We start from the raw sequence: 27,612 nt of genomic DNA, 5'->3' as shown, positions 1-27,612 counted from the left end.
TTTTTCCTTCAACACTTTATGAAACTTCCATTTTCACTGAAAAAAAATGACATATTGTTTACAAAAATATCACCCCACAAAGAAACACCTAGTGAGTTTCAGAATCAAATACGAAAAAGAATAGCACATGATGGTATTGCGTATTGCCGCGCTTGTTCAGGCTCCCTTTCGATGAAAAGGCTGTATATTTTTAAGGCCGCTGGATTGGAAGGCGCGGCAAATAATTTAACTCGCGTCGGTTTCCATGTCGATATCACTGGCGAATTGAGATGATGATCGGCTTCATTTGTTCAAGAGTTCTGACGACTGCGAACTGTTTACGAATGTCGCACTCTTGTTGAATCCCTCGAGCACCAGAATCCTTACTGCTTGCAATCCCCGATGAAAGGTAAAATCCAGCTGCATCCAAAAGAAGAACAAACAAATACGTCATATATATATATATATATAGAGAGAGAGAGAGAGAGAGAGAGAGAGAGAGAGTTGAGCTCCTTAAAAGCACAAGAGCATTTGTACTTGTGATTTTTTAGCCATTGGATCATCTCAAACCCATGCAGTACAATTAATGGCGTATCCTATTAAGTCTTCTTTACTAGTGCTGCATAGATTTTGAGGCAATCCAACAGCTAAAAACCACAAGCACATTGAGCTCCTATGATTTTAAAAGCACATGAGCTCAACTCAATATATATATATATATATATATAGAGAGAGAGAGAGAGAGATATAGAGAGAGAGAGAGAGAGCTTGACTGGGCTACTATCGGTAGTAAACGGCTCGGTTTACTGCCGATTTGTTTTTGATTATAGAGCTTTCAAATCGACGATCGACACCGTTGAACATGATCTAAACCATATATATATATATCACATCTTATCAGGGATTGTTGTGCCACTGGCACAGGGCGTGCTGGTGTGCCATCGGCATAGCATGCTGGCATGTCTTAGCACATATTCAATTTTTATATGTCAGCATGGTCGGCATGAGCTTATAGGCACGAGCAGCACGGCCAGCACACAAGCAGCATGTGCTGGCTATGCCAGACTGTACCAACCAGCACGACAATCCTTGCATCTGACTGATCTTGCGAATAATAGAGCTCGAATTATTATTTTCTGAGTAGGTGCATTAAACAAGATAAGTGTATATACAATAGACGGGAACAAGTTCAATGTTCCTGATATTCTAATAAATGTTAATACCAGCTCCCACTAGGTTAATACCACCACATCACCACGAAAATGTTAAAGCATCAAGATTGGGGGGAAAACCTCTTCGCGCTCTTTCTTGTTAAAGGGTCGAAGAACAAAGTTGGCCGAATCCATCTTTCCTGGCGGCCGCCCAATGCCTTTGCGAATATTCACAGGATAATACATTAATAATCGCCGAAAGAAGAAACAAAGGTAAGGTAAAATTAAGAAATTCATTACCTATTCTTAGACGTGGAAAATCACGGCTTCCTTTTAAGTGGCTCATCACGCTTCGCATCCTACATATAAATTAAAAAGGTCTAAGAAAAATGGGAAGCTCTCATTCCTAATTTATTCTCATCATCAAAACTAATTAAACAGGGTATAGGAACAACTAGTACTACTGATATAAACCAAAAATATTGTCTAAGCAGCTTCTCATTCTCAATTTAATGATGGGGAAAAGCAAAAGCAAAGAGAGGGCAAAAGTAGACTGAACAAGTAAAGCGGAGTAGAAAAGATGAAGTAAATAGGGAAGTAAATAATCTAAGGTTCAAGTAAATCTAGAAGCATTCATTTTAATTTACTAACTTACACCTTACTTCTAAAGTTGATTAGATCAAGGAAGCGAGCTATCTATAAATAAATCAGTGGGATTTAACTGGGAATATTGATTAATCAAGAGATGTTGATTGTCAATTTTAAGGATGAACAAGAGAAAATTGATAGGAAAAATTTTATACAACCATTTAGTGTTAGTCTATATTCAATTTAAAACCATGTGGTTCAGACTGTAAGGGCGTGCTGGATTCAAATAGGAATCGAAATCGGAATAAAGAAATGGGAACGAACCGGAAACGAAAACGGAATGATGAAAACTCTTAATTTGTTTGGTTCATAAGAGGATTCCGAACCGGAATCATGCTCAAATTGAAATTCAAAAAAATTAAATTTTAATTAAAATTTAAATTTACTATCCAAACTCACAATCAGATTCAAATTTAAAAATTATAATTTATTCTGAAATTAAATATACATTAATATCTGAATTTAAATAATTGTTAGAGGAAAAAAAAGAGTTCTTTTCTCAATCTCTTCGAGAATCAAAGTTGATTCCCCTTCTGTGGTGGGAATCATTTTGAAGGGATTCGATTTACACCCCCCCCACCAAAAATGGGAATCGAAATGTCAATCCCTCAAACCAAGCACTAATAATAGGAATGGATCATTCCGATTCCCATTCTAAGCCTCAAAGCTTTCAAACCAAACATGCCCTTGGCTTGAAGTAGCCATTACAGTTGCTTGCAGTTAAATACCCTTAAAATTGAACATGTGACAAGCAAGTAGCTCATCATAAGGAGGGTAAATGATGCAAAGCAACTTATTCGTATCATTTGCAATAATATTGTGACTGTAAACATTTGGGTAAAGCAGAGACGGCATCTAGAACACGAACCTCGAGGTTTTAAGGTATTATAACCTGAATCATGGGGTTTGAAAAGTGGAATTTGGCTAACGCACAGACGGCATCTGAAGTGTTCACAAGGAAAAAAGTTCAGAATTCAAAGGTCATATAGTTCCAAGGAAGATGCCAGCCTTATTGGTAAAGTTCATTAAACAAGATATAAACATTGAAATGATCACAAGAATATGAGAACTCTCATCTTTTTCACTAACCAACGAGGAGGATGAATAAATTCAACGGATAACGAGACAGCATGAGTGTTAGCAACTATTGCTACAATTATCAGGATTGTGGATGAAAAATTATTCCTGAGATTCAATGGATAAAAAGACAGCATGAGTGTTAGCAAGTATTGCTACGATAAAAAATTATTCCTGAGACAAACTTAATGCCAAGGGACAGAAACTGGGTGATATTTGATTAACGCAAGGTGACAAAATATAGTGTCGCTGAGATAAAAAGCTAGGCTTGCACTCTCACTTAAATTTACTTGTACTAAAGGAGTCACCTTCGTTATTAATTTAAATGTGCTATTGCCAGTTCTGACAAAAATTGAAGTCAAGAAAAAAAAAAAGTACCCATTATGACCTCCATGTCCACCTTTTGGTAGTAGGCGCAATTTTGCAAAAGGTAAATCCAAGTCATCATACATCTGCAGAGTAACAAAACTAAAAGCCCATCAAAACATAATAGTAAGAACGAAACATCAATAGTTGCATAACGACAATAATGATATATATACCAGAAGTACTTGATTCAGTGGTATCTTGTAATATGAAACCAGCGAACCAACCTACATGAAGAAGCCCTAATTTGCATCATAAAACTGGAATAGGACTATAATAAGAATTGCTTCAGATAGTTGTACTTAATTTAGATGGGTTAGAGGTATCTACTTACAGACTCACCACTTGCATTCATAAAAGTTTGAGGTTTGGCAAGCATGACAGGGGAATCACCAATATGGCCTGAATATAAACCAATTACAATATATTTAAATCCAAGTATATATATATACTCTATATTAAGTTACCAACAGGAATTGCAGTTTCCAGCATAAAATGAGCACCAATAATTAAACAAACAAAGACAAACTTGCATATTTGTTTGTGGATATTAGCCTACACCTACAACTTAAGTAGATAATTGGTTATCATAAGTTATAAGTAAAAGATGGCTCAGGTGGCAAATGACTAATATACTACAAAAGTACGAAACACATTCCTACAGATAAAAGAATCAGTCATTTGGCTCATTCAAAGAACAATGTTGATATACATGTACAGATTCATGAATATATGGACACAAAAATTACAATACAAGTAATATATATAGGTAACCAAGATGAACTAAGTATCAAACCCAGAGAAAGTCAAAGAGACTTTTATTTTTTAATTGCGAAGCGAGTCGGCAAATCCTTACATAAACAAGTCATGTTATCAGGATCCAACATGGAATAATAAAACAAAAAATGACTCTTATCTACATATAAATTAAGTAGCCAATACATATTGATGTTCTCTATTTGGTCAAAAACAAATCAATGGTAAGATGAATTCAGAAAGCCAGATGATCTGGTGTTTTGTTCCTCAAATATTAGAAGAAAAAAGAAAGGAGCATATTAGCATGAAGATACTCCAATAAAACTACAAATTTATTCCTTATGGATGAAAGTGATTGCATCTTTACTGTATCAAGAAATGTAGGTGAAATAACCTGGGGTACAAATAACAACTAAATAGCTGATGAGCCGAATAAAATCAGAAAGTTAGGAAAGCAAATGCTTACTGTGCCAACTTAAGCCTCAATATACAAGTTCATTCCAAGCTACTCTTGTGGTCATGACATCATAATATCATATATAGCCTATGTAGCACTAGTACTGGAAAATCACTTTTGCAATTAGGAATAGTCCAAATTAGCATAATAGCTCTAAGAGGAATTACGTAGACATGAAAATGAAGAGCAAGAAGTGGCAGGAAAGAAGACAAAAGATTGGGTTTTATAGCATAACTGTTTGATGGCTAACTGCCTTTTACACCATTGGAGGATAGAATGCAAGAAATTGATATTTCTACAAAATCACCAATGACATGCAATGATTAAATAGTAATTGTATCACCAAAGATAAAATTACCCATATCTCCTCTTATGGTAATATTGAATAAACATGTTCTGGCCTAACTATCTACGGAGTTAAGTAGGTTTAATCATCTGAAAAAAGAAAGTACCTTTTCCAAGCATTGCCTTGAACTGTATGCTACTCAAAGATATCCCTTCAGCTTCTGCTATAACATCAATCATCTCAAACCCAACCTGTCAGGAAATTTCAAGAAAAACTATTCACATGCTTCTGTAAAGAAAGAGATATTTCCAAAATATTTTTATAAAGAAACAAACGCTACCACTCCATATATTATATTTGTTAGCCCATAGATAGTATCAGAAGGCAGAGAAGTACAGAAGAATATGTCACAAGTAGTTGCATATTTTAAGTATCACACCATGATCAAACATTTCAGACATGATCACATTGGAGGTTGATTCTCTTACACATTTTACCACTTCAGCTGGACAATGTCTTCATTGTAAGCCTTAGAACACAAAAGCTAGATCATAGTCCAACCAAAAACTCACTAACAATATTTTTCTTTTAACATCTTTTCAAAAAAATTACAAATGCCCTTAATCTGATCTAACCAATCTGACATGCCCTTTTGTGATTGATCTATTATATGTCCCGAGTGATGCTAAGCATTATAGGAAAGGCGCCCTCCTTTTGTTGGTCTTCACTAGAATTTGATTCTTCAATCTTTTGATCATTGGTGTCTGTATCCCTGACTCTTTTCTGTCTCTTCAAAGCTGTAACACTTAGTAAACCTTAGGCGTCAAGCTCCCATTTTAGCGACCAGAAAGGTTGCAACAATTATATTGGCAGAGGCACTGGCACTTACGAGGTTGGTGGAATCCCTAAAATAATTTGGCCTGCATAATCACCCTAAAATTTGTCCTAGTGGACTCCAAGGGACAAGGGGCCATCCAGATGCAACCGAAATAATAACCAAATTTCGTCTCTAGAATGTAGAGGCCTGGTACTCTTTAAGGTGAATTAACACATTCGCTCGAAGTGGACCAACTAACCTCTCTCTCTCTCTCTCGTTCGCTCTCTCTCTAGTGCGTGTTCTCTCTCACTTTCTCTCTCCTCTCTCTCGCGTGCACGCTTGCTCTCTGTCTCTTTCTTGTTCCCTCTCTCTACCCCTCCCTCTAGCGCGTGCTCTCTCTCTTTTTCTTGTTCTCACTTTCGCTCTCTCTCTCTCTCATGCACGCTCTCTCTCTTTTTCTCGTACTTTCTCTATCTCTTGCTCACTCTCTGTCTCTTTCTTGTTCTCTCTCTCTAGCGTGTTCTCTCTCTCTTTTTCTTGTTCTCACTTTCATTCTCTCTCTCTTGCGCAAGCTTTCTCTCTCTCTCTCTCTCTCTCTCTCTCTCTCTCTCGCACGCGCGCGCGCGCGTGCCTATGCGCGGGTACGCTCGGCACTCGCTCTCACTTACATTTGTGCTCTAACCAAATTCACAGACTACCTAATACGCACTTTCCACTTAAATTGAGGGAACTCTCTCTCGCTCTCACTCTCACTTGTGCTTGTGCTCAAACCAAATTCACAGCATACCTAATACACACTTCCCTCTTAACTCGAGGGAAAAGAAAATGAAAGTTCTTAACCGCTTCCATACACCGACCTTTTTGTAAATCCCTCTTTCCCTCTCTCCAAACTTCACAAACTACTTAAATCTCACTTCCGTTCCATCTACCCACATTTCTGTTTATCACATTACTACAGCCGAGCGTAAAAGCACAAATTCGCATGCAAATTCACAATTTTTCCTACGTTGCTGCATCAACTTTTACGCCAAATCCACCTTAACACAGCAAGAATTGAGAAGAGGACGAAGAATGTTAGGAAGCTCTATATCTAATGAAACTCATAACCAGCCTAAAAGCTTAAAACTATTAGATTTAGGCCCACTGATTTATATATATTTATTATTTAAACTTCTATTAATTTTTGGTAAAAACGTACCGAACTTATCTGAAGTACGGACCATTTTGATTTTACTACCCAACCTTGCAATTTGTTTGCTTTGAATCAGCAATATTTGAATGTGCCGTTCATCTTTACGAATTTAGTTAGTATACTTCATGTAATTCACGCAACTGTAAGTAAATTCATTAAATTTTGACGTCAGAGTAACCTTGACGGACTCAAATCAAACAAATTAAAAAATTAGAATACTAAAATCAAAATTTTAATTTTTTTTTAAAAAAAAGAAAAGGATTTTACGTTGTGGCGGGTGCCGTTGTACAACTTGCCGGGGTTGCCGAGGCCGACGAACAGCCAGGGCTTCGGCTGGGACCCGTCATCGCTGCCGGCGGCGGAGGAAGAGGCGGAGGCGAGGGCGAGGGCGGCGCGGCGGGCAGGCGGCATCGTTCTTGGTTTAGGGTTTCTTCCGGCCAGCGAGGGGAAGGAGAAAGGGAGGCGCGAGAGGGCGCCGGCGGACGAGAGAGCAGCGGAGACTGCCGGCAGCATCACTTTCGCTTTTTCAGTTTTCTCCCCCTTTCTGTTTTGTGGTGGTGGGCGGGGTTCGTGGAATACGAGCAGCGTTCGGAAGGGAGGGACTTCCCAGCCATACCGGGTTGGCCGATTCCCGGGCGGATCACCCTACGCGCTGAGTTATTTGGAAACGAGTAAAATTTATCCGTAAATTTTTAAGTGATCAGCATTTTTAATCTGGGTATGAATTTGAATTTTATCTTTATCAAATTTGATCCTGATTCGAATCAGAATTAATTTTACAGTATAAACTATATATGTATGTTTGATGTATATTTAAATTTATAATATATATGCAAGTAATTCTATATGTTACAGCCGATTCAGACTAGAATAGTGTTTTTCATATTGTTATACCATCAATTTTGAATTTAATAGCATTTAATGGTGGAGATTCAAATCAGTGTGTTCAATTTCAAATACATCTAGGAGTAGTACACAGAATTACATATAATTCAACGCTGCTCTCACCGTAACCTATAAGTATATATATACACACAAATATAAATATAGTTTGACGGTTAAAAATAATAAATGAGGTTGTATAAAATAAAAAAGTATTTATTTAAGAATAAAACATATAGTTACTTTGTAGAAGAAATTGTTAATTTTAACCAATCAACTAATATAAAAAGATATATTTGCCAATATATGCAACTTTGCAAAACTACTTTTAAGAACTAAAATTTGTAAACTTATATTAATATTTTATTTCATTATTCTATAGGGATATACATGCAATTATTTCAAATCAGACTAGGATTTGTAACTGAGTAGCATTCAACACTATCCATACAAATAGATTAATTGGCAGTTCGTACGGTATACGTGGCTGCATTTCCTGTTTCCACGAATAATTCAGTTTCCAGATGTGGCTCTTCCGCTTCTCTCTATCTCTCTCTTTCCCCTCACGCCTCTTCCGAGGCTTCTCTCTATCTCTTTCTTCTCCTCTGCTTCCTCTCTCTCTTTCCCCTCTCTTCTGTACGCCTCTTCCGAGGCTTTTCTCTATCTCTGTCTTCTCCTCTACCCCTTCTCTCTCTTTCCCCTCTCTCCTGTATGCCTCTTCTCAGGCCTCTCTCCACGCCCTCTGCTGCCCCTCTCTCTCCTCCCTCTCTCATGTATGCCTCTTCCGAGGCCTCTCTCTACACCCTTTTCCTAACTCTCTCTCTCTTCTTCGGCCTCAAACCTCTCATGAGTTCTCTACCCTCCTACCTCAAGGCCTCTCTAGAACGCTCCGCCACTAGATTCGACTGCAGATGCAATGAGGCCGTCTATTGGGCGGTTTCTATTGTGACGCTTCTTCCTAATCGCTCTTTCCCCTACTCCGAGCTCCGTCGGTCGCCTCGGTCGCATGTGGGATGAGCCCGTCGATTGGGCGGTTCCTCCTGGGGCTAAACCTAGCCTATTTTTTCATGATTTTGCTTGGTTGTTTATAGATCTGGTGAGATCTCCCTAACTCTCTTTCTCTTCTTCACCCTCAAACCTCTCGTGCCTTCCTGATGAGTGTCCTACGCTCCTATCTCGAGGTCTTTCTCGATCGCTCCGCCGATCGCCTCAAACGCGTGTGGGATGAGCCCGTCGATTAGGCGGTTGCTCCTCCGCCTAAATCTAGCCTATTTTTTCATGATTTTGGTGATCTGGTGAGATTTTTAAAAGATTTTTACAGATCTAGTGAGATTTTCAAATGTTGCTTACATAAATCCTATAACTAGCCTACTCTGTCCATTAGATAGTTGCTCTGGGCTAATCCTACCCTATTCCTATGATTTTGGTGGGTTGTTTACAAATCTGTTGAGAGTTCCTAAAGATTTTTATTTTTACAAAATTTTTTACTATTTTTTACAAATAGCTTGCTCTTATTTTATTTCTTTAGTTTTGAGAGTATCTTTACAGATTTTTTCCTGAGTTCCAAAAGATTACTCAAGAAGCCGATAAACCCTAGAGCTCGTCCCTGTACTTAGCCCTGTTGCCTTCCCTCTTTTCTTCTGTGATAATCGAAAGCTTCTCTCAGATTTATTATAAATAGCTCCCCTCATTAATTGCTGCATGCCACAGTGTTCTCCTCAAACCAAGAAAAGTATGTTCCTCCCTTCAAATCTTCTCATTAATAATATTAACTGTAACCAAGTGATTTTACTAACCATTGCACTGTTGTGCAGGTCCCCACACTCTCCTGTTTACTACTTAATCACAAAAGGTTGATCTTCTTTGGTCTCTTTTGCTGCACTTTTTATTTCCCTGCAGTTTAAAGATTGGCAAAGAAAAATTAAAGTACTAAAGTATTCGCCTGTGCTTATAAGATTACTCTATAATCCAATTAATGCATTTTTTACTGATTTCTATTCATTCTACTAATTAAATTCTCAGACTTCACTTTATAGGCCACATTTACTTATCTTTAATGGTTCTTGGTGTTTGTTTTTTTTTTTTTTTTTTTTTTTTTTTTTTTTTTTTTTTTTCTAATTGTGCTATGTGATTACTTTGATCTTTCTTCCTGTCTTTTTCAACATGCCTTTTTTTCTGTGTGTTCTTTCTTCCTTTACCATGACTTTGGCTTTACTGTCCACCCCCCCTTTTTCAACTGATGTTTTATTTTCGCGGGTCTTCTAGGTAATGATGATAGGCAAGTAGTAAACAGCAAGCTTGGACGGCCTTATGATAGGGAACCACTTACTAATTTTAAATTGGATGGCTTTATCATAGGCAACCACTTACTGTTTTAAAATTAATTGGTAAGAAGTACTTCTTTCCATGAATGATCAATTCTCTTGCATGCCTCTTTTCATGGCATAAGATAATGATGATAAGGAAACAAATAATTATAAAATATTGAATACCAAGTTTGGATGGCCTTACTATAAGTTCACCACTTATTATTTAAAAATTGATTGGTAAGGAAACAAATAATTGCAAAATTTTGAATATAAAGTTTGGATGGCCTTATTATAGGCAACCACTTACTATTTAAAAATTGATTGGTGAAACAATGATGATAAAAAAACAAAATATTTGCAAAATATTGAATACCAACTTTGGATGCCCTTACTATATGTTCACCACTTACTATTTAAAAATTGATTGGTAAGAAAATAAATAATTGCAAAATTTTGAATATCAAGTTTGGATGGCCTTATCATAGGCAACCACTTACTATTTAAAAAATGATTGGTGCGAGGTACTTCTTTCCACGAATGATCAATTCTCTTGCATGCCTCTTTTCATGGCATAAAATAATGATGATAAGCAAGCAAAAACAAATAAATGATGCAAAATTTTGTAAAGAATTTTCGACCGTCTTATCATAGGCAACCACTTGTTGTTTTTAAGTTGGTCAATCCTGTTATGTGCCTCCTTCCATGGCATAAATTAGTTGCCTATATTACCCGAGCCTTGAAGATTACTTGCTCATGCCATTACTTTGAAAAATTTTTCGTATTTTTGGTTTCTTTTACTACTGATATCTTTATTTTTTGGTTTTGTTTTTTTACTACTCATGTCTTTGTTTTCGATATCTATTTCTCCTCACATGTTATTTTATTCTTTTATCAGTACGCTTTTAATGACTTACCCTTTTACATCTCCTTACCCTTTTTTCCCCCTCTCTTTTGCAGCTTCTTCTATGTCGACCGTCCAACTTTCTTACCTTACATTATTGCTTGAGATTTGTGATCAGCTGCAAATGGAGACACCACAGTGTGTTGTCACTCCTGCTGCAGAGGGGACTTACCTCGCATATATAGATCTTTCGATTCCACGGAATGAATCTATAGTTAAAATGGTACGATGTTGGGGGGCACAATCCTCCACATCTGCTACATCTAAACAAGATGCTGCTCGCCTTACTATTAAGAGGATGGTCGAAGAATTTGATTTGCAAGTGAAAGATGTAAATTACAATGAAAGTATCTTTTATAAAAATCTATACAATCATCTAGCCACAGAGTATGCTGTGCTATTTGCACACTACAACAGCTTGGTTCAAGAGTATAACTTTATGAAGAATTGCTATGTCGCTACACTTGCACAGGTAAGTAAGTTCGTGACTGAACGGATCAAGATATGCCATGCCATTGAAGAGTACCATGGTGTAATTAACCGCCTGATCTCTGTTCCACCAAGGACAGAAACTGATGCATCGGATGATACATCCGCTCCCCTGGGTTAATTGGAGTTCAAAGAAAAAGTGACATGTTTTGCTGCTCCTTATTTTGTAGTTGATGATGCATGTGCACATGATCTTTTTGTTGTGTTTTCAAAAAATGATCATGCTTGCGCACATGATCTTTTTGGTGTACTTTTGAAAACTATGTATTCTATTATGTTTGTGGCTTTTAGATTTTCTATATTCTGTTATGTTTCCAAACTCTCACTTCTACCTTTTGTTTCTTAGTTATGTGTTAGTGTTTTCTCGAAAACCTTGGTTCAATGTAAATTTTGAAGTTTCTGTGGCCATTGGTGGTATGGAACCTATTTCCTTGCTAGGAGGTTTTTATTGCTGACGTTTTGGTGGTCTTTTACTGAACACTTATTTTGTGATTTTCTGGGCTATGCTATTGCCGAAAGAAGGACTACATCTGTGATTTTCGCTAGAATTTGTTGTTTAAATGGGCCAATTATAATAGTTTTTGCTAGAATGACTGTTCGCTCTTTCAGAGATTTGCATTTAATGCACTAAAAGAATATTATATTTTTTTCTCCGGCATAACTTTTCAAATTATTAATTATTGTATTATTTTATGCCAATGTAAAAAGGATACATCTATCAACATGTTCTGCCTCACAGATTTATATTGACTTAAAAATTTCAGAAGTTTCCTAATTTTTAAATAGATTTGGCAATCAAATAAAAATCTAATTATATATATATATATATATATAATTGAGCTCCTATGCTTTTAAAAGTACCAAGTCATTGGTGCTTGTAAGTTTTCGGCCCTTGGATTAAGGGATGTGCGGTTAGGATGATGTGGGCCCCCTAGGGTTGAGTGGTTAGTTGGTTGAATAGTATAATCTAACGGGTAAAAATGATTGAAGGCGTAGATCTAACGATAAAAATTTACAAGCACCAAGTGCTTGGTGTTTTTACAAGCACAATAGCCGGACTCTATATATNTATATTTTTACTTATATAAACTAATTATTATGTGTAGGTTACAACCATTGGCTAATTCAATTCAACAAATTAAATGTTAGCAAGGACCAACTTATTAGTCCTCAAGGAAAAATGTGTATGAATGGAAAAACAGTTGCTGAATTGTTACAACTCCATCAATTCGGTATACAAGTAAGTTTATTTGTAGAAATATTAACTTTTAATATATAATATATAATATATTTTTTTTATATTCTTATTTATTAATTATTAATTAATTTATTAATAGATCATGGAGTTTACCTGTTAAGCTAAAATTGCTAAAATCGATATATCATTTGGTTGATGGTACAAAGCTTACTATAATTGCAAAACAGCAATCAAAACATATGATGATACTTTTGGTGCTCTAATTGCGATTATTGTATTATTTTATGCCAATGTAAAAAGGATATATCTATCAACATGTTCTGCCTCAAAGATTTATATTGACTTGAAAATTCCAGAAGTTTTCAAATTTTTAAATAGGTTTGGCAATCAAATATATATATATCTTTACTTATATAAACTAATTATGTGTAGATTACAACCATTGGTTAATTCAATTCAACGAATTAATGTTAGCAAGGACCAACTTATTAGTCCTCAAGGAAACATGTGTTGAATGGGCAAACAATTGCTGAATTGTTACAACTCCATCAATCCGGTATACATGTAAGTTTATTTGTAGAAATATTAACTTTTAATATATAATATATAATATATAATTTTTTTTCATTCTTATTTATTAATTATTAATTTATTTATTAATAGAGCATGGAGTTTACCTATAAAGCTAAAATTGCTGAAATCGATACATCATTTGGTTGGTGATATAAAGCTTGCTATAATTGCAAAACAGTAATCAAAACATATGATGATACTTTTTGATGCTCTAATTGCAGTAAAAAGATCAAACTCTCATACCATGATACTTATTTTTCTTGATAATATTTCTTTTATTTACTTTCAGAATATTGAGTTATTTTGTTCCACATAAAATTAATATTGTTTAATGTATTTGCCGAACATAGGTACAAATTAAACACTATTGTTGAAGATAAAACTGGTTCCTGTAATTTTACGATCTTCGAAAACTTTGCACAAGATTTGATTCATTGTCCGACTCAGAATTTAGCTACTTCGCCTGATTAAGATAAATTTACTCTTCCCCCTTTAGTAAAAATAATTATTGGTGAAAAGCACATCTTTCAAGTTGTACCCGACATACCAAAGTTTAAGTCAAGTCTCCCTTCTTTTAAAGTGTTAAAAATTTTTACTCAAAATTTGGACACGAGAGGGAAGTCCCCTGCAATAGAAAATTAGTTGTTGAATGTGAAGAACAACTTGATTCGCCTGCTACCAACAAACAAATCCGTGAAGACTTATTTGAAGAAGCATCACCAGGAGCGGTGATCTCATCAAAGTAATAAAACTATAACTTTTCTATATTTATAATTACAGTAATTTTGTGTAATTTATTTATATATCTTCTAATTTTTATATAATTTGGTTAAACGGCTCTCTACAACCTGCTACAAACTTTGATGAAATTCAACCTGCAAAAAGACGTCGCCTTATGTAATGTTTAATGTTGATTTATTTTCACATTAGATAGTTTGTTTCCATATCTATATATAAGATAGTTTGTTTTAAATGCTTAAAACTGATTTGCAGGTTTCACGAAGCTTTACCAAACGAAGACAAGTGAAATAGCAATTAATGCTCCTATGAAGTTTATTACTTAGAATTATTACTCCGTTTTCATACTATCTCCAATGTTGTATTGCTTTATGCTTACTTAGAATTATTACTCCCAGTCTGCTAATTACTTAAGTTTGCGTCAATTTTTATGGGTGATTGTATTGCTTTTCACCTATTGGGATTCTTTCTTATTTTTAAATGTTCTCCAAATTATATTTAACCAATATATCTTAATGCTTAGGAATCATGCACCCTAATATATATTTGCATAGTTGATAATGACATATCTTATTGTCATTCTCTTTTATTTTTTCATGGTTCTCTTCTTTTTCCTTTTTTTTTTTATAATTATATTTTAAATTTAGCGTCAAAATTATCCGCAGCGAAGTGCGGGTTCAACATTAGTATATGTATATAACATATGTAACACATACTATGATCAATTCTTGAACTCTAAAGTAGTGTTTATCATGGCTCTACATGATAATTACTTTTAGTTAATTGCTATATTTTGATTGTTAGAATTATCCCCCCATTAAAAATTACTATTAATTTTTTTATAATATAAATAATGACATGAAATACAGAATAAAAATATTAAAAATAATAAATAATATTAACAGAAGTTAAAAAAAATTAAAGGATAAAAGAATTACTTTGTAGATAAAAATATCAATTTTAACCGATCAACTAGTGAAAAGAAAATATTTTCAAACCTATGCAACTTTGGAGAAACATATTTGATAGCTAAATTTTTCTAAGAGTTAATATTTAATTTTATTAGTTTATAGGGATATATAAGTAATTAATTCTAAATGCTACAATACGAGAAACGTCCTCTTGGATTTGGACTTGGACTACATTTTGGCAGTTGCAGATATCAATTACTCCTTCCACTGACTAATGAAAGTAAATGGGAAGCAGAGTAAGAAAAAAAAAATTTGTCTGGTAGGCCCCACCCACTAATCAATAATTAAGTAAAATAGTTTAAGATGACAGGGAGGCCCCACAAAAAATTAAGTTACGCTAACCTTGCCACGTGGACAAAAGAAAACGGACTGTCATAAGAGTTTATAGATAAGTCAACGTTGCATTCAATCCATAACTATACATATACATGTATAATAGTATGATAGTTGATGCATAAGCTCTAGTAATTAATCAAGAAGTTCACAGGACTTTCCAACTGGTGACCAAGAAAATTCTACAATATTCTGACGTTGAAACGCAGCATAATCGCTTTCTCATCCCGATTGCCGATGTTCGTGAACGCCTCCTCCCCTTCTTCTCCTCGATGATGGCAAGACGCCAATCTCCTTGATCTCATGACCAAGAAGGGCAAGAAGTACAATAAAAGAAGCTCCGGCATTGACGAAGGCGGTGATCGCAAGAGGAAGCAGATAGAGGTCAGGCAGAAGCACGGGAAGATAGAGGAGCAGCTAATTGTAGGGGACCGCGCGCGAGATCGGCGTGATGCTCACCTAGTGGGATGAGACACTTGCGGCAGTGCTCAAGGGCGGCACTGAGTGGAAGATCATTGTCATGGAGAAAAAGTTTCACAAGGGCGGCAACGTGGAGTTGTTAGCCTTTCACCAGAGTGCAACCATCGTAAGAAAGCAAAGGAAGACGAACAAATTATGTTTTTTGTTCCGTACGAAAAATCACAGTAGGGGCGACGATACTGCGCGGCGACCGATCTGGTGCTCGAAGCGAGACGGAGGACGAACATCGGCCAATTTGAACCGTTAGACTTGTTGATTTTCCTTAGCCTACCAGTCTATTTTGCGCTCCAAAACGGCCCAAATTCTATTTCAAAAAGTTTCATCGCCGGAGCAGTAGTCAAGTCGGAGGAGCAAATGTGTACAATATTAGTTTTTTTTTTCTCAAATGGTTAATAGAATATAACGCACCAAAAATTTATTAAACTTTATCAAGGCTCTGAACTGATACAAACAAACTAATAGATAAAGCTTTTCTTGATGCTATGGGTCCTGAGCATAATGGACATGTGAAAGGCTTATGCTTGGAACGTGTGCTAAGATCATATTATGGTGTGAAACATATAAACTTCCCTACAATGACTAACCAAGTAGGGGCCAATCAGAAAAGGTAGAAAGGCTTAAGGGGGAATTAGAATATATGAAAAATAAAATGAATGAACTTAATGCAGAAGTTTCTACCATTAGAGGGATGCAAGAGGCAATGAATAGCCTAAAAGAACAACTATCAAATAGATTTCTCAATTCTCAAGTATACTAATTTGATAGCAAGTTATTACTAATAAATATTTGAATAGTTTTGTATTTTAGTATGATTAATAATTTTGTAGGTGGTAATATTAATCTAATTGATGCATTTTCTTCAAACCATCAATCATCAAATGGAAGTCATGAGTCTACAAGTGAAGGAAATCACTGTACTGTTCAAATTTTTATAAACTATTGAAAATTCAACTATTGGCTATTTTTAAAATTATTTAAACGTTCTTTTATTTAATGTGTTGCTACAGTTGGATAGATGCTGAATGAGATTGTGTTTTGGATTACATGTTAAAAAATTGGTTTGCTTTTTGTTGAAAATTGTTTTACTTCTTGTGTTGTTAGTATATCTTTTTGATTAAATGCTAAATTATCTTTGTTGCTTTATTTTTTTGGTGAGAAATAAAATATTTAATTTGTGTTAATATTTAAGATAATATGATTGTCAATAAATTTATAAATTTCTGCTCATAAATGCATATCAAAATAAATATTAATATATTTTTTACTATATTTTTAAGGTAGAGGCGGTTGAAACCACCAATACCTATTTGTTTTAGCATAATAATATTTGTAGATAAGGTTCAAACCATCTCTATAGATTAATGTTTTTAGAGGCAGTTCAAATCAGCTCTATAGGTTAAAATTTGTAGAGACGATTTCAACCGTCTTTATATTATTACGAGATCATGAATAAAAAATATTAAAAGAATAATTAAGAAGATAAAGAGATATGCCATTCTATTTGTTTAATTTAAATCATTTAATGACTCTTCTTATACAAAATTTAAGCTTATTCCTTACTTTAATAAATTTCTAGTTACATGAAGTATATAAATTATATTAATTAAACTCATAAAGATAAATGATGCATTCGAATTTTAAAGCTAAAAGTCATGAACTGATTCAAATCAACTAAATTAAGAGGTTAGATAGCAAAAATTAAAATTTTTAATGATTAGGTAGTCGGATCAAAATAAATAATAATTGAGATTAATTTTATACATTTTTACCTTTCTTAAAGCATATATAATTTCTAGTAAGAAAACACCCTCGACAATTTGAATATTTGAACAAGAAAAAAGTATGAAAATTCTATCTCTAGAAGTATGGAGAACTAAAGGAATTTTTTTTATTAATAGACTTAAAAAATATTATAATTTTATAAATAGTTGTCCAAAAAATTTATGTGCAAAACTAGGCATATGTAGTAAATAAATTTTCGCTTTCTAAATGCGATAAATCCTTCACCGCTTTTTTCAAAACATTAAAATTATTTTTAATGTTTAATACTATACATTTTCTAGAGTTTAGATGCAAAAAATATATAAGTTAGTTAAAAATAATGAATAATTTACCGTCTTTAAAAAGCGGTAAATTATTCGCCACTTTTATAGGTCTACTTTTACAAATAAAAGTTATGGATGCCTATTTTTCTGTTAAATATAAAAGTGTATAAACACATTTCTCTAACATCTTAAGCTTTTAGAGTATAATAGTTGTTTCACATGATATCAGAGCAAGAGGTTTTGAGTTCAAGTCACGCCAGACTCCTAGCATTAATTTTCTTCCATTTAATTCGAGTCCACATCATGGGCCTTGCAAAAAAATCTTGAGCCCAATATATAAACACCGTTTTCTAACAGCTTAAGCTTTTAAAGTATAACAGTTGTTTCACATTTTCATAATCAAAACAATTTTGTAGGTCCAGTAGCCCGGAAACCCCAAACTAAAGAGAGGCACATTCAAAAGAAAAAAAAAAAAAATCTAAAATGGCCACCAAAATATTGTGGAAAACTTCCTCCTCACAGCCATTTGTAATACATAAGTGTGAAAGAAGTAAATTTCGCAGTTCCGAGAACATCTACTTTAATTCCCAGATGACTTTGTAGTATGTACAAGTTACAATTATTCAAAAAACAGCATGAAAAGGAAAAATTAACTCTTAATGATGATGGTTCAAGAGAGCAGGTCATCGACAAATGGGACGTGGAATGGGAGCCTTACAACCCCAGATGCAACTAAGAGGAGCAGGATCCACACAGGTAAGATCTTCAGACAAACCATCATGAGAATTCGCTGCCCTGTACAAAGAATTTAGGGAAAAAGTAATAACTTAAAATAACTTGTATTTAGTATCTCAGTAACTAATAACCAAGAAGATGTGAATCCTTGAATAAATACACACGAAAACTAGTAATCGATTGAGATAAAGTACTAAGTTTTGTTCGATTTAAACATCACTGAACCATAAGTAAGGTAAAAAAAAAGCTTAAGCCTACTCACATGGGCATTGTTGAAAGGCAAATAAAGTTGATATTAGCTCTTCTTATCCTTCTTTTTTTAACTCACCGTTTTTCTCAACTTTTTGGAGGGATTATTGAGGGTGGTGACTTGTTTTTAAGGCTTATTCTGATTCTCAAAATGTTAACTTTGTTCAACATGACCTTGAACTGTAACATAGTACTGAAACAGTAACAGCAAGCTGGGTGATGCATGAGGAAAACAAACTTTCGCTTTTACAGCTTAAACTTGCAAACATAAATTGAAAAAAAAATAATCTCCTTGTCAAGTGCTATCAAAATTTAAATTGATTTCAATTCTAAGCAGAGCACCAGATCGATTGTACATTTGCTGATCTGGAGTAAACAGAGTGAAGAGGATAGATGCGCTACATGATCATATGTACAATTGGACTCTATACTTTTACTAAAATATCAATGAAGTGTCTACAGTACACACAAAAAAGAACCTAAGGAAGACAAAAGATAATAACATACAAGTTATAGGCAATCTAGACCTCAATCTGGCGAGTCAGATGAACCAGACAATGATGTCAATAACAAAGAGTCTTGTTCTTCATAGGTTGAGACTCTATGGTTGTCAGATTGAGAGTTTGAAAGGTCGCAGCATTGATATTATGGAACATTCTGCGTATCATTTACACTGTAAAGCAAATGTTACCCTCCCCTTAAATGAGCTTTAAGAGTAGAAATGTAAACTAAGACAACTGTGCCTGCTAGTCTTAGAAGCTTAAGGAATTCGGTTATGATCGATTTTTTCAAATGAAAACTACATTAAATTGTATCGACCAATTGCAGCGTTCTCTGTGACCTTGAACTGTAACATGCTGTAATGAAACAGGCAAGTGAAGAAGCTAGCTGATTCGGAGTAAGGAAAACAATTTCTGTTATAAGCTTGAACAATTAGTCAGAAATACTTCTTGCAAAGTGCTGCTAAAATTTAAATTTCTTTTAAGCAAAGCGCCAAATTGCTCGTATATTTGTCAAGTACTAAAGTGACTATGTTGATCTGCAATACATATATATATATATATATATATATCATGAAAAAAGAACAATAAGTTTTTTTTCAATAGAAAGAAAAAAAAAAAGGACAATAAGTTGTGCCAAGAACAACTACAATGGGTGATCCAGGAGGATCTAGGTGGTAAGTTTGATTTGGGTCAGGACATCAACATTGTTCGAAAGGCATATTTTCCACATACGGGCTCCGATCAAGACAATTTTTTATTCTACATGTGCAGATCGAGAATAACTAGTCAGGCTCCGGCAACGGAACTTAGTACACAATACTACAAGTTCCGTACGTGTTTCAGGGTGTTGTGAGGTAGTTTAGGTCCCCAAAATTGCGGTCAAAATTTGACCTGACCGTGAATGTCTTTTTATCCGTAGAGAACTAGGATTTCACCTGATAGTCAAATTTGATATTCTTGATGTGCTCTTTCCAGGTACGATATTGTTGGACTTAACTTTCCATAAAAGAAAGTATGGATTGCTCTTATTCGGAGTAGGAGTTTGGATGCTATTCCATCCCAGACGCAGTAGGATTTTGGAATTATATAAGTAGGACCCTCGAATTTTTTTGTTAAGAAGAGTTAATAAAATTAAAAGGAAATGTTTAATTTTGGCCAATGTCTCTTCTCTCATCCTTCCTCTAATATTTTATATCCGAACGTCTTCTAAAGGAGATCACGGATCAATAGGCGATGTATGCCAAAAAGTGAAAAAAAACAAAAGATGCACTTCATCGTAAAACTTAAGGATTGGCCAACATATTTGTAGGAAGAAATTTTAAATTAACATGAAGAAGACATGCATTTCAAAACAGTGCTGAAGATGATAGATGGACTAATTGTCATATGTACAGTTGGGCTCTTTAATGTCGCTAAATTATATAGAAAGATTCTCTATAGTATAGTGGGAGAACATGAGGAAAAAAAAAAACAGAAGACAAAAAAACTACTAACGACAAGCATATGTTATACAGAATACAGAACTAAAATATGGCATTTCAAATGAACTGGACAATGTTGTCAATCATAGGTATTCTTTTTTTTTCTTTTTGTTTTTAGTTATGCTCAGACTTATAGTTGGCAGTGAATACTAAAAGAGGTTGAATAATTGATGTTACGGAACATTCTTCATACTGTAAAACAATCATTAGCAACCGAAACCAAAAGAACCAAGCTTATTAATGTTAGACCATCATGAAATTTAGTTGTAAAATCACCGTGCATTTATTATAAACAAACTTACAAAAGACTTTGATAGCTCGGTACAAGTTTGGCCTAACAGGAAAGAAATGGTGCGTACACCTTACAAGTTATAAGTATGCTTGTAGAAAGTTTGGCCTAAACTCTTTGAGTATGCTTGTAGAAATTATGCACGATTGGTACAAACTTTTATTATAAATTCTTTATCTTTAGGAGTTCCACTCCATATTTTAATTAGCATTATACACCTTATATATCAGCTTTGGGAAATAGACCCTTTTCTTGTATTTCAAATCTTTAGACAATAATTAACACACTGGCTAATCAAGACAAAGACGAAATATTGCCAGACTACGAGGAATACGAAGCCGATAATAACGACAACGACAACGAAAATTTAAGACAATCAGAAGACAATAACAATAGTGACGAAGACAGTTCAGACTATAGTGAAAATACTACAAGCCCAAGACAATTTAACTGGAGATACAATATCGTTCATATTGGAAGAAGAAGATTTTTGGAAATTACAGTCGAAGACGCCTTTGACATAGACGCTTTCACCTTTAATACTATTAACAATCCTGTTTATGCTAATCATCCTATTGGCACTTTAGTACACTTTCGTGTTTTAAAAACTTTTTACATAGAGACGCATAGATTTCTGGAACTAATCTTTTGTATTATAAACACTCTAGACAAAGAACTTATACATTACCCCCATCTTTTAGAAATCCTCTCCATACGACCGCCTCCACCTCCACGAAGGTTTTGATGCTAGTACCATCCCTTTTCCTTCTAAGCATTTTAATCGTCCTTTTTAGCATACAACAAATTTTAGTAGTTATTGAAAAGAATACTAAATCTCAAATAGACTTACTTAATAAATTACTTATAAATTCTTCTCCAAACCATACTTGTTCTCTTTAAATTTACAATCACGGCTCGAATCAAAAGAAAAACAAAGAGACAAAAAGCTCTTTTATTATTTGCATTTCTAACACTATATGATAAGACTTTGTCAAATCTAAATCTACCTTACCCTTTTATTATTTATCATCTCACAGGAGAATTTCATACTTTTACCTTTGGTTTTTATAAAAATATTCAAAATAGATCCATTAAGGACTCTTCAACAACTGGTCCTCAGACTCGATCAGACAATTAGGACACAGACAGAACTCCTTGACAAAATTTCAAGAAACCTAGATTATATTAAAAACCAGAACACCTTAATAGAACAAAAACTTTCTAATATTGATTATAGACTAAACCAGCTAGAAGCAAGACCCCAAAGAATAGAACAAAAGCTACTCAAAATTGAACAAGATCTACATTCCAGTCTTCAAAGGTTAGCAGAAATTAAACAAATTTCTCTAGGATGACCAATCCTGAGCACCTTGAAGCTGAAATTTTACATAAGACTTTATCAAAAGTACAATCTTATAGTCCTGACAAAACTTCTATAGGCTTTTCATCTCATCTCCCACAAGCCATTTCTGAACAAGTTATAATTAAACAAAATAATACCATTATCCAACTATTATTAGGATTACATAACAGAATACATACATTAGAAAAATTGGTATTACAAAGACAAACTGAAAGCATTGTTCCTACCATAGACACAACTCCTATTGTCCAAGAAGTAACAAAACATTTTTCTACACTCCAATTGCAAGATCACTCAAAGGATACTCTTCCAAAGAAAGTCGTCCAACCATGGACTTTCCATAGACAAATTCCACGATACTTAACTTCACCAGAACCCAAATCACCTAACACTCCTAGTACATCGCCTAACACTTCTAGTACATCTAAAAATCAGCCTCCCTGTTCTCCTACTAATAAACCCCTTTGACTTTATATTTTTCAGAAGAACAAGGTCTTACAAAAATGTGTCTCCAGGCTCCTGAAGACACTTATGCAGACTTTTATAATACCATAGAAGCTCAAGATGAAATAGACATATGGTGGTTCGACCCACTAGAAGAAGACACATTGGAAACAGAAGACAATGACGAAAGAGACATGACCCATATCCAGACTCAAAGAATGTTTTATCTTTTAGAAACTATTCCAGAGGAAAATGAAGATTTTAATGAAGATTTTAAAATTTCTGAATTTAGCCAAATCCTCTGTGATTTATGTTTTCAAGACAACATCCTCATAGACATTTGGCGACTATTTACGGAACCTTTAGATGATATTTTATCTGATATCTGGCTACTATTTCTTTAAAAAGAGACTATTCTATGAAAGACATAATAATATTAATATAATGTATCTTGATCCAGACATTTCAGGTTCAAACAAAGACAAAGACATGGATCCGCATTATTGCCCTTTTTGCACTGATGTTTTCCTTAAACCTTCTGAAGAAACTCTTGATGATATAATCCAAGACATACACAGGTTATTTGAAGACCCATTTGCTGTTATGCCTTTTCACATTATCCTTTCTAGCTTTAAGCATTTAGGTGAAGAAAAAGCCTTAGCAGCAGCATGCAAAGAATACAACAGACAGACTCTTTATAAAAGGCTAGAAAACTCACAGCAAAAACAATTATGGATAGACAGACTCCAAAACAAGTTTGATTTGCAACTTTGGTTTTCTGGCATATGTCACCTCCCTGAACAAGATTGGGAACATTATTACCAGCAATATTTCCGAGACGAGCTAAACTTTCAATATTATGACTTACTAGATCAAAATAGTATTATTAGAGACATTAGAGTACTATTTGGCTATCTACTTGAAGGAATTACAGAGAATGATGACTGGGAAGAAATTTGTCAACAATATATTTTGGACAACCTTAACCTTCAAGACTATAGTTTAGATTATCAATATAAACTTACTCGAATATTATGTTACCACCTATGTTATAACTTGCAGCCATATTTTCCTTTTGTTATAAATCCAAATTGGAACTATCCAAATTGGGACTCTTAAAAAAAAAAAAAAAGGAAAATGCGCTTTCTTTTCCTCTCTACAAGAGTTATCTTTCTATATCTGAACCCTTGGACACTGCTCTCTCCTACTTTGGTCCAAACCTCTTTATTCTCTCCCAATATAAGTTCCTTTCCACATTTCAAGCCTCTACATCCACCCACAATCCTGAGAAAAATAGTTTATGTGAAAACTGCTCAACAATGGCAACCCAGCTTCAAAAACTGAACACTATTTGTGATGACTTGAGAACAAAGGATCAGAAAAACATCCAAAGAATTGCTATCCTGGAACAGCAGGTCAAAGACCTCAAGCATCCCTCACAACAAGGTATTGTATCTCTACCTCAATCTTCCTCTTATCTTCCTCCAAAGTATCATCCTATAATGACAACTACACCGAGTTTGGTCTTTCCTCCTATGACCGACATAAATACTCCATTTCAAAATACTCCATTTCAAAACCCACTAATCCCAGTAGTCCATCCCTCTATCTCAGTAAAACCTTTTTTATCCTCAGCACCTTTTCCACCACAAAGGCCTTCCCTCAAAAGATATCCACAGCCAATTGCCAAACCTTTCCGAAAAATTGAATCCTCTTCAGAACCATTACCACACCCTAGTATAGGAAACACTGAAGAAAAACAAGGAAATCCTACGATACTAGAAGCATCTTCTCCCAAATGTGACAATTTAGGGGAAAATGCTTAGCCACCTGGTTCTGATATTTTGTATATTTTTGTAAATATTTCTTTCAGTTCTGCAACTTTAGCTGCTTCTTTTCTTTTAGTCCTTGTATTGGACACTGCTAAAAAAAAAAAAAAAANGTTAAAAAAAATAAAATAAAATAAAAAAATAAAAAAAAAAATCCCACGTGAAGCCACTGAATGCATAGTTATCGTGCATAGTAACTTCGCTAATTTTCGACAGCAACATTTCCAGACAGAAAAAATACTAGAAAATCCAGAAAAATCTTACGAGTATTTTGCCACCCTTCTTCAGAGTAGCCGATATACGGTCTCTCCTGTAAAAATCTTTCTTTCCTACAAATCACTATTTGCATAGTAACTGTTTGATAATTTATTTGCGTACGCACCATTTCTACTTAGTATCCTACGCTAATTAAGCTTTTTCTAGCTATATCAGAAAAATTCTCAAAAAATACCCAAAAAATTGTTAAAATTTCAACTTTCTCTTTCTTGCACTTATCCTTTTTAACCGGTATTTTCACATGATGACCGACAACGGTATGTTGATAAGACTAAATTTATATCTTTTAAGAGTGAAGTATCAGTTGAATGTTATGACGGTCAAAGTGCATTTGTAGCCCAAAAAAGTGAAAGAGTGGCAAGAGCTAAACATTTCAAATGGAAAAGTTATTTTATGCTATCCACGAATTGGTTTCAATTTTCCCGCCAGATTTGAGTTTCATAACCCACATATAAGATGTATGACTGTCAAGGAACTTCTGGTGTTCCTGCAGATGAGCAGGCTCAAGATTGTGATGAAAGCATTGGAAAAGTAATCGACCAAGTGCTCATAGCTTTGAACAGAAATATCAATTATTCATGCATTTCACTTTTAGCCGACTGGGTCTAGTTATCTATTGGTAATCATATATGACTCTCCTGATGTAACGACTCGGACCGCTTGCACAAATAACTTGTTGGGACCTAAATCACCAGCCAAAATGCTTAAGCTTAGCTATTAATTCTAGTATACCTGTCACATAAAAACCCTTCACACTCTCCCATACTATACGATGTGGCCCCTCTTTAGGCTCTAACGTTCTCGTAAGCCCGACCCAATCACACATATAGCTCAATATTTACTAGGCAATGTGAGATCCATCTCACACTTCCAGCTAGCTATTTGACTCTGATACCAATTGTAACAACCCGGCCTGCTAGCATTAATAACCTGTTGGGTCCTAAACCACCGGCATAGAATGCTTAAGCCGAGTTATCAGTCAGTATACTCCTCACATATAAGCCCGTCGCACTTTCCCACGTTTTGGGATGTCACACCTGAAGTCACTATTAACATTTGCAAAACCAACTTTGTCTTTTTCCTAGGAGGAGTGCTGAGTCTTGGATATCCACTAAACAAATCTTAATAGCTATGAATGCAATGGAATCTGAAGTGATTGGTTTAGACACAATTGTTTTAGCAGCGAAATGGTTAAGAGAATTATTTATTTTATATCCTTTTTGTTTGCCAAGAAGAACACAAAGAAGGCTCGTTATTGTTCAAAAGAAAATTTCAATGGGTGGAGCCACAAGCAATTCGGTTTGGATTCTCCGTTGCGAGTTGACCTCTCAATAAAGCACGTTACATTCGGTCGCTTGTCTCAGGCTGAACTTGGTCAGATGGGCTCAGTTGACGTTCAGCTCGAAGGGAAGAAACTACAGAGACCCGAAAATTCAGCCAAAGTCTTAGGGTGAAGTCTACAGCCAAAATAACAGGAAGGTGCCAAAACTAAGGCTTCGACTACTGCTAATGCTACGTTCGACTGAAATTAGAAAACTACTGCTACCCTATTCTCGGCTGAATGTTGAAGAAAACAAGGTCCTTTCTATGTTTTTCTGCACAATATTTATAGCCTTAGTAGTTCGAATCTATCTTAATCCGACTTTCCTGATAAGCGCGAATGCAATTCGAAAACAGAATCGCGACAAATAATCGAAAAGTTCATTTCTTCCCAAGCAGAATCCTAACAGATCATATTGGACGGCCAAATATCGGGTTAACGCCTTTATTACGTTGCCCCCGACCTACTATATCCAGTTTTCAACGGTGAGCGAGTTGGAAATATTTGATTAGCATCTCTGCTGTTGCGTGAAATTGCAAAGTGAAAACACACTAAGGGTGTGCTTGTTTTACCGAAAGTAGAGACGAGCGAAGTAATTTTGGGTCGTAAATGATCATTTTTCATTGTTCGATTCGCCGTAACTTCACCTTTCGGTCGAAACTCAAACTCCACAAATAGCGTAATTGACTTCAGCCTGCCCAGGCCGAAGTCAATTACGAAAAAAAAAAAAACAGTAAGAGAAAAAAATATTAATATATTAATCCATTTACCATACAAACAAGAAACTGAAAAAACTTCAGTTCTACGGCTATACAAACAAACAGCAGAAGAAGAAAAGTAATTTTCTACTTGAACTCCAGTTCACTGGAAAGTCTATTTAACCTAAAATTCGCCTTTACAAATAGAATCTTTCCCTTTCCCTTAAATCCATGATTCTTCATCCATATTAAAAAGTTAAAAAGGAAGAAGAAGAAGAAGTTACATACCATTGCTAGCGTGCGCCTCGGTGCGGTCGACGAGCCACTCGGCGGCCTCGCGGAGCTTCCGCTCGGCGGGGCTCTCGGCCTGCCCGATCGGCGTCGACGCCAAGAACTCCATAAAGGACGACGACGACGACGAAGATGATGACGACAATGAAGAAGATGAGGTCGGGTCACTGCCGACGCCGATGGCCCTCTCGATCTCCGCAATTGAGGGCTTCTGCTTCTGCTGCTGCTTCTGCTTCTTGGGTCGATTGAGAGGAGAAGGAGGAGGAGGTCGCAAGGAGTGGGAAGAGGAGGTAATTGTGGTGGGTTTGGAGTGGGGGTTGGGAGGGGTGGGGAGCGGAGAAGCTGCTGCTGTTACTGCCACTGCTACTGCAGAAGCCATTCCTTGCTGCAGCCAGAAGTTGGGGGAATTCCTTCAGACCCCGAGGGTGGGGATAAGGGGTGCAAACTTGAGCGGATCCCGAGGCGGAAAGGTTTTCCAACTCGCG

The 27,612-nt window shown here is 35.2% G+C and overlaps 2 protein-coding genes across 2 annotated transcripts; both read right to left on the bottom strand.

Annotated features, from left to right (window-relative positions):
- On the bottom strand, nt 1–7,368 carry LOC109722615 (peptidyl-tRNA hydrolase, mitochondrial-like). The gene is made up of 8 exons (XM_020250709.1): nt 6,997–7,368; nt 4,887–4,971; nt 3,556–3,623; nt 3,398–3,448; nt 3,234–3,307; nt 1,431–1,489; nt 1,272–1,348; nt 1–399 (listed from the first exon to the last, which is right to left on the bottom strand). The coding sequence occupies exons 1-8, from the start codon at nt 7,240–7,242 to the stop codon at nt 283–285; spliced, it is 777 nt and encodes a 258-aa protein (XP_020106298.1). The 5' UTR covers nt 7,243–7,368; the 3' UTR covers nt 1–282.
- Nucleotides 18,113–27,537, bottom strand: LOC109721916 (probable NAD(P)H dehydrogenase subunit CRR3, chloroplastic). Its single transcript, XM_020249737.1, has 2 exons — nt 27,125–27,537; nt 18,113–18,443 (listed from the first exon to the last, which is right to left on the bottom strand). The coding sequence occupies exons 1-2, from the start codon at nt 27,504–27,506 to the stop codon at nt 18,319–18,321; spliced, it is 507 nt and encodes a 168-aa protein (XP_020105326.1). The 5' UTR covers nt 27,507–27,537; the 3' UTR covers nt 18,113–18,318.

The sequence above is a fragment of the Ananas comosus genome, linkage group 16, assembly GCF_001540865.1.
Source record: "Ananas comosus cultivar F153 linkage group 16, ASM154086v1, whole genome shotgun sequence".
In the NCBI taxonomy this organism is placed as follows: Eukaryota; Viridiplantae; Streptophyta; class Magnoliopsida; order Poales; family Bromeliaceae; genus Ananas; species Ananas comosus.
Note: the sequence above shows the minus strand (reverse complement) of the source record. Positions and strands in the feature narration are given on the sequence as shown.